The sequence below is a fragment of the Leptonychotes weddellii genome, unplaced genomic scaffold, assembly GCF_054177405.1.
Source record: "Leptonychotes weddellii isolate Sample4059 unplaced genomic scaffold, ASM5417740v2 HiC_scaffold_6519, whole genome shotgun sequence".
NCBI classification, from domain to species: Eukaryota; Metazoa; Chordata; class Mammalia; order Carnivora; family Phocidae; genus Leptonychotes; species Leptonychotes weddellii.
The window spans coordinates 1-8704 of NW_028034186.1; the positions used below are offsets into that span (position 1 = coordinate 1).

General features: G+C 36.2%; 1 protein-coding gene across 1 annotated transcript; it reads right to left on the reverse strand.

The window, feature by feature from the left end:
* Nucleotides 1–3844: 3844 nt before the first annotated feature.
* LOC145719706 (nucleobindin-2) lies at nucleotides 3845–7907 on the reverse strand (the record flags this gene model as incomplete). The annotated part of the gene is made up of 6 exons (XM_081811255.1): nucleotides 3845–4119; nucleotides 5397–5489; nucleotides 5586–5644; nucleotides 6249–6339; nucleotides 6527–6712; nucleotides 7761–7907. Coding segments are annotated over 6 exons (684 nt in total), but the record flags the coding sequence as incomplete, so codon positions are not given.
* Between the last annotated feature and the right edge of the window lie 797 nt (nucleotides 7908–8704).

Genomic DNA, 8704 nt, shown 5'->3' on the forward strand with positions numbered 1-8704 from the left:
ATGGGGTGACTGGGTGATAGACACTGGGGAGGGTATGTGCTCTGGTAAGCGCTGTGAATTGTGCAGGACTGTTGAATCTCAGATCTGTACCTCTGAGACAAATAATGCAAGATATGTTAAGAAAAAAAAAAAGAAGAAGAAGGTAGCGGGAGGGGAGGAATGAAGCAGGGGAAATCGGAGGGGTGGACGAACCATGAGAGACGATGGACTCTGAAAAACAAACTGAGGGTTCTAGAGGGGAGGGGGGTGGGAGGATAGGTTGGCCTGGTGGTGGGTACTGAGGAGGGCACGTTCTGCATGGAGCACTGGGTGTTGTGCACGAACAATGAATCATGGAACACTTCATCTAGAACTAATGATGTAATGTATGGGGATTAACATAAGAATAAAAAAAATAAATAAATAAATGAAGAAACTCCCACTAGCCAAATCTGGAGCAATTTGGGCATCGAAATAAGTAGTGATAGTAAGGATTCAAGCTTATTGAATAAAATAAGCCATGAATCTACACTCAAACAAACAGAAATGGGGGAAGGGATAGCTTTTCCTGACTGCAGAAAGCCAATTAATAAATGTAGAAGGAATGATGATTAGAAAATCACCATTTGTCAATAGTCATTGTAATAACTGATTCTGGCTAGAATCACCAAGGATGCTAAAATTAGTAGATAATGAATCTCAAAGTATACCCTCGAAGATGCTTTAAAAAAAAAAAAAAAACAGGGACGCCTGGGTGGCTCAGTCGGTAAGCGTCTGCCTTCGGCTCAGGTCATGATCCCAGGGTCCTGGGATCGAGTCCCGCATCGGGCTCCCTGCTCCGCGGGGAGCCTGCTTCTCCCTCTGCCTCTGTCTCTCATGAATAAATAAATAAAATCTTTAAAAAAAAACAAAACAGTGGTAATGATGGTAGTGTAAATTGGTACAATTCTTTTGAAAAATACTTTTACAAAATATATCAACTGCCTTAAAAAGATTCCCTTGGTCTTGGTAGTGCTACATTGAGAATCCATCCTATAAAATAACCCTAAACACATAGTAAGCTTTATATAAAAATGTGTTTATAGCAGCACTACCTTTTTAAAATAAATAGTAAAAGAATGGGTGTTTGGCCCTGAGAAAACAGTTAAGCACTTCCATAACTATTAAAGTTATGCTTACAATTAATATTTGGAAATACTTTTGATATGATGTCAAGTGATTTTTTTTGAATGCTGACTTCTGATTCTGGCAGTATGGTGGATTAGACAAAATAAGAGTTTAAGTTACAAAAGGGAAAACAGTGAGGAAACGTGGTAGACAGTCTCTTAACCAAATAATCAAAATTAACATTGCCAGTTATGAAATTAATCAGCAGCATATGCTTCATGATATGATGCACTTAGCATCACTTTGGTGGTATTCCTACCAAAACCAGAAATCCGAAAGCAACAGCAGACTGATTCAAACTGAAGGATATTCTACAAAATTACTGGTCTGTACTCTTTAGAAACATGAACGCCATGAGATACAAAGACTCGGGAACTGTTTCAGATTAAAGGAGATTAGGAAGACATTACAACTAAATTCAGTATATGATTCTGGATTTTCTTTTGCTATAAAGGACAGTATTAGGAAAATTAACAAAAATCTCAATAAAGTCTAGAGAATGGAAAAGAGTTTTTTGTGTGTAGCCATAGATAATTTTACTGTGGTTGTGCAAGATAAATCCTTGTTTGCAAAAAATACACACTCAAGTATTTAAGGTTAAAGCAGCACCGTGTGCCACTTACTCTCAAAAAAATTATGTATGTTATATATAAATACACATATGCAGATTAAAAATAGAGAAAGAGATAAAGAGAATAACTGTAGTAAAATGAGAAATCTGGAGCAAGGCTATTCAGGAATTCCTTGTCTATTCTTATAACTCTTTCGTAAAAAAATCTAAAATTATGTTAAAATGAAAAAAAGTATGTAATTATCAATTGCTCTAGTTCACCGGAAGCAATAACGGGAATGCATGTTCAAGCACCTGAGCATTCTTCTTCTTCTTCACCAAAGGGCAGAAATATTATAAATATTAGGAAAAAAATGACAAAAAAAGCTGATTTCTTTATTCTCGAACTAAGATGATAAACTGTCATACTGGGACTGTTCTCGTTTCAGCACTAAAAACTCCCACGTCCCAGGAAACTCCTCAGTCCAGGCTACACCAGGACAGTTGGTCACCCTATCTCAAACTATTTTCTGGACAATTAAAAACCTAATCGAAATGGTAATCTTTTAGATTTTGTATAGAAAATGACAATTTTGGGGCGCCTGGGTGGCTCAGTCGTTAAGCGTCTGCCTTCGGCTCAGGTCATGATCCCGGGGTCCTGGGATCGAGCCCCGCGTCAGGCTCCCTGCTTGGCGGGAAGCCTGCTTCTCCCTCTCCCACTCCCCCTGCTTGTGTTCCCTCTCTCGCTGTGTCTCTCTCTGTCAAATAAATAAAATCTTAAAAAAAAAAAAAAAGACAATTTTTTTTTCAATCTCTTCTGGTCGCTACCTCTCAACTATTCTTTTAAAAATGTGTATGCACAGTAAACTATGGAATAAATTGGTATACCTCTCGGGAGCAATTTGACAAGACGTATTTAGAAACTAAAAATGGTCATAAACCTTGAGAATATTTCTATTCCTAGGAATTAGTCCCAGGGAAATTATTATAGATGCTCAAATATGTATGAACAAGTAGAGAGTCATCATAGTGTTAATTACTACAGTAAAAAAATTGGAATTGACCCAAATGGCTAAATCTGTTCCAATGGTTATATAAATTATGCTATAATCACACAACTGCATGCTAAGGAGTCATTTCTAAACTCTGTTTTTTGAGGAATGGCATCATGAAATATTGTTAACATTAAAAAACACAGAATTTCCCAAACATACAAAGACATTTATACAGTATGAAGCCATTTTAAGACTATATAGACAGGATGGGGTGCCCGGGGGGCTCAATCCGGTCAGCCTCTGACTTCGGCTCAGGTCATGGTCTCAGGGTCCTGGGATTGAGCTGCATCGTGCTCTGAGCTCAGCGGGGAGTCTGCCTCTCCCTCCGCCCCTCCCACTGCTCATGCTCTCACACTCTCTCTCAAATAAATACATAAAATCTTTAAAAATACACATGGAGAGGTAGGAGTTTATGTGTGTACGTAAATTAAAAATGGGACAGGTGTGCCTGGGTGACTTAGTCGGTTGAACACCTGGCTCTTGATTTCGGCTCAGATCATGATCTCGGGCTGGTAAGACTGAGCTCCACATCAGACTCCATGATGGGCATGGAGCCTGCTCAAGATTCTCTCCCTCGGGCACCTGGGTGGCTCAGTTGGTTAAGCAACTGCCTTCGGCTCAGGTCATGATCCTGGAGTCCCAGGATCGAGTCCCGCATCGGGCTCCCTGCTTGGCGAGGAGCCTGCTTCTCCCTCTGACCCTCCCCCCTCTCATGTACTCTCTCTCATTCTCACTCTCTCAAATGAATAAATAAATCTTTAAAAAAAAAAAAAAAGATTCTCTCCCTCTCCTTCAGCCCCTCCCCCTCATTTGCTCTCTCTCATAAATAAATAAATAAATAAATAAATAAGTAAAATAAAAATGGGACAGTACACTCTATATTGTGTGCTATATATACATATACTAAAGATACAAACTATTTCCAAATCGTCATAATACAATGCATAAATTAAGTGTCTACCTCTGGATGGTAGAATTATAGGTAACTTCTCATTTATTCTTTAAATGTATCTATATTTCTAATTTTCAAGAATGAACACTAGAAAAAGTAAAATTTTAAAAAGACTTCTAATTATATGTAACATGATTACAAATAAGAGGTCAATTGACACAAGCTTTCCAAAAAATCAAGTTAATTATTTTATAGTGACATTTTATTGAAAAGCCGAGACAGTAAGGCTCTACATGCAAACATAATGGGAAATAAAAGTTAAAAGTAGAATGAACTGATGTAGAATTTCTTGAACCATACATCCCATTTCAAGTAGGTTTTATTACCTCCCAGCTATCTGGCTCCAAGAATTCCTTTTTTTCTGTAGCTTTCAAAAACTCGTCTAGAGTCACTAATCGGTCTTTGTTAGCATCAACCTGATTAAAAAAAAAAATGTATATGTAAAATAAAATAACTCTCATATTACTAGAAATTGTCTTCTAGACAATTGCTATATATTTGTGTGGATGGTACTACACAAGTATACAGCAATTAAGGCTAGCCTAACATCCACAGAAACGGGGGTGGAGGGTTGGAAGGAAGAAAGAACACTCAACATTATAGTAGAATCAGAAAATAGATACTGCTATCTTCTGGATTATTCAGATTTGAAAATACAGTGAGATATCTATACTCCTGATACTCAAAGATCATCATGCTTGAGTCTGCTGATCCGACTGGTTAGGCTATTATGGTCTTCCTCCCTCACCACACCATGTGGAATCCCAAGAAAAATAACCTTTCCAGAAAGAGGACTGTGTTAGCCAAGAGTAAAGGAGTTTACATTAAAATGCTCTCAACATTTTTTCTTAAAAACAACTAATAAATCAAAATTAAAATTGACAACCACTCCCAATCCTCTTCAGTGGCTCTTACAGCCATTCAGTTGCAAAAGTGAACTCCATAATGGCCAAAGACATTCATTTGACACTTGGGATGCCAGCAGTCAACAGAAATCCCAATTCATCACCAATAGCTCAAATATCAGGAGAAAATCACTGACGCAAAACAGTGGGTGTTAGTTACTGGCCTCTGATGTCTATGACCAAAGTTCTCAGCTTAACAATGTCAACAAGAACTAAATACGTTGTTATAAACCATTACTGTATTAGATTTTTTGGATTTTCTTAATAAAAACACAGCCTTTTAAAATATCAAATCTTGGGGCGCCTGGGTGGCTCAGTTGGTTAAGCGACTGCCTTCGGCTCGGGTCATGATCCTGGAGTCCCGGGATCGAGTCCCGCATCGGGCTCCCTGCTCGGCGGGGAGCCTGCTTCTCCCTCTGACCCTCCCTCCTCTCATGTGCTCTCTCTCTCTCATTCTCTCTGTCTCAAATAAATAAATGAAAAATCTTTAAAAAAAAAATAAAATAAAATATCAAATCTTGGACTACATTATCTTTTACTTCTAAAAGACATGCAACAGCATCTTAATCTCTTAAATAAAAACCTTTTAAATTTTAAAATATTTTAAAGTAGTTACAAAATAATTTTATCTACACTAAGGGAGTCTACCGAATATTCTGGATCAAAAAATGCAAAATTCAATTAAATAACTACTTTGTGTATTTATTTTCCACTTTATGGTAACATTTATTGCAAGAACTTGAATAATCCATTGAAATAACATATAATCTTAAAATTTTAAAACATACCTCATTCATTACATGTTCCCTCATTCTAAGCCGTTCTTCCTCCATTTCTACCATATCATCCTCCTCATTTTTGGGGTCATATACTTTCTCCAACTAAAAAGAAAAGTTTAAAACGAACATAAAAGGAAGGAAAATAATAGAAGGAAAAAAGAGAGCAAAAATGCTGAACACTTAAATGAACTCATTTACCTCTTTAGTAAATAGGGCTTCTAATTCTTGTTCATCCAGGAAGCCATCATTATTGACATCTGAAGTTTAAAAAGTCACAAATGCAAAAATTGATTTTAATGCCTTCGAAAATCAATAAATAAATTACAACTCTTCACAACTGCCTTGCAGAAGTGATACTAACATGAAGCATCCATGTGCTAAATAAAGACGTTTCCTCCTTTTTTATGAAGCCTCACATCAGTCCAACTGGTAACAATTTACTATTAATTTATAATTCATACTAGGTTTTTTTTTTTAGAAAAATATATCTTAACCAGTTTTTTCAAAAATATAAAGTGAAACAATACGCTACAGGGAAAAAAGTAAATTTTAGTATTATAGCATAAAGTGTGCTAGATATAACCTAGCTAGTCACAGAAATACCTTCAGTTTACAGAGAACCTTACAGTAAGTCGTAATGAGTCAGCAGTTAAAGCAGGTAAAAGACACAGCTACTGACTTAAAGTATTTTATGCTGCAGGTCAGCAATAAAGACTATTCTATTACCCTAGAGAAAAATTCTAAACATTTAGTGTCAATAGGACTCAATAGCAGACCTTGACAAAAACCAGTTAAGAATAAAGCAACTATAATCTTTCAAACAGCAGACATAAATATTAATATTTGTATCAAATCTGTTACCATGTAATTTGAAAAATGTCTTGGGGTCAAAGTCATTAGGATCCAATCCATCAGTCTCTTCCCATACCTCTTTTAGTTGATCTTTGCTTCCCTGTGAATCAATTTTTAAAAAATGCTCAAAACAAAATATAATCTATGTATATAGACTGAAAATAAAACACAAATTTGAGAAACTATGCAGAATTAAGATTCTAAAGTACTAATAACTTATGATAAAATTCTGATACTCAAAGAAGTATCTTCATCTAATTATGGTTTCTTAAAGTCATAATTCTTACCGGATGATTAACTTTGGGATGATTTTCATGCTTTTTCCTCATTTCTTCAAATTTAGATTCTTCTTCTTTTCTCTTTTCTTCATTCAGTGTTTTTAAATATTCTCTTCTTTCATGTTCCTTCATCATTTCATATTTTTTAAATTCTTCATGTCGAGTCTTATCATAGTGTTCCAGGTCACTTGTGGCCTATAATGTAATATTTAAACTAAATAACAAGGAGTATTTGAAAATATAAATAAGGGCTTTCTTGCATACAGCATATTCTAATAGAAGGTAGTATAAAAGGTCCAGAAAACACTGGACTCCTCTTTTAAATTCTGCCATTTTATTTTAGTCATTATTATTATTACCAGAATGTAGGCATTAAAAGAAACTCATAGTTCAAAGCAAGCCTCAACTTTAGAAAGTTCTTCATAAGTAAGTAATATATAAATTGATTTTAAAAAGAAGGAAGGGACTGTATCAAATCTATACAGTATAGAAAACTAGAATTGTTTCTAACTACTTAACTAAACTCATACCCAGGCTACAACATGCATTTTGGTAACTCCATACAGTACAACATGAGAGGCCTACAAACTCTTATCTAAAATCCCAGAGCCCAGATATGTTTCAGAATTTTCTAGTTTTCAGAAAAAGAATATGGCATTTATGCCATATTGTGTAATATCCTTGCAGAGTCTATAATCAAACAGATTAGTACTTCCTCAGCAAAGTCTATGAATATTCACATTATGTAGGCTAAATAAAAACTATAAATAGCCTTACTATAACTGAAGCCAGATTTCAGCTTTTATAGTGCTTTGGATTTTGGAATTGTGGGCAAGGGGTTACAGACCATTATGGCCATATTATTATCTGTAGTAATAAATGTTAAGGTATCTCCCTTTAAAAATATTCTTGAGAGTATCTAAATGTTATATTACCGGGGCGCCTGGGTGGCTCAGATGGTTAAGCGTCTGCCTTCGGCTCAGGTCATGATCCCAGTGTCCTGGGATCGAGCCCCGCATCGGGCTTCCTGCTCAGCGGGGAGCCTGCTTCTCCCTCTCCCTCTGCCTCTCTCCCTGCTCATGCTCTCTCCCTCTCTCTCTCTCTCTGTATCTCTGTGTCTCAAATGAATAAATAAATAAAAATAAATAAATAAATGTTATATTACCACTTCATTGAATTTACTTATCAAATGACAAAACCTCAAAGGCACAACAATGACAACATTGTTTGGAATTATTCTCACCGCTTTGATGAGCATATCTAAATCTGTAGATTCAAACTTGTCAGGATTCAGGTGGTTTAGGTGATCAAATTGTTTTAGAAGAGCATGGTGGTCTATGCCTGTATCTGAAAGAAAATGAGAAAACTGTAAATGATAAAGTACTAAAAGCTAGAAACATTAATATAAATGATATATAAGCATAAGTATTCATATTTATTCCTATAGGATTTTATAAGAATATTCAAAATTTTAGATTAAGCATTCATATTTTCTTTTAGAATATTGTACATATTGTTATTCTAGGCAATAGTGATGTCCTTGAATCCAGAAAGGAATACAACATAATATGTACACTTTAATATTATTTCTAGAGGGGCGCCTGGGTGGCTCAGTCGTTAAGCGTCTGCCTTCGGCTCAGGTCATGATCCCAGGGTCCTGGGATCGAGCCCCGCGTCGGGCTCCCTGCTCTGCGGGAAGCCTGCTTCTCCCTCTCCCACTCCCCCAGCTTGTGTTCCCTCCCTCGCTGTGTCTCTGTCAAATAAATAAATAAAATCTTTAAAAAAAAAAATATTATTTCTAGAAAGGCTAGTTGACTATCAGTATAATTAATAGTAAAAATTTTTTTATTATTGTAAAACTACCATATTTCCTACTTTTAATTAGATAAACTCTAATATACTGCCCTCATCAGAGATCTAAGTAGAGGGGCGCCTGAGTGGCTCAGTCAGTTAAGCTACCAACTCTTGGTTTAGGCTCAGGTCATGATTTCCTGGGTGGTGGTATTGAGCCCCACACTGAGCAGCATGTCGGGGCTCTGGACTCAGTGAGGAGTATGCTTGAGATTCTCTCCTTCTGCCCCTCCCCCAATTCATGCTCTCACGCTCTCTCTTTCTCTCAAATAAATAAATCTTAAAAAAAAAAAAAAAAAAAGGACCTAAGTGGAATTTCTCTTTTTTTAGTATTTT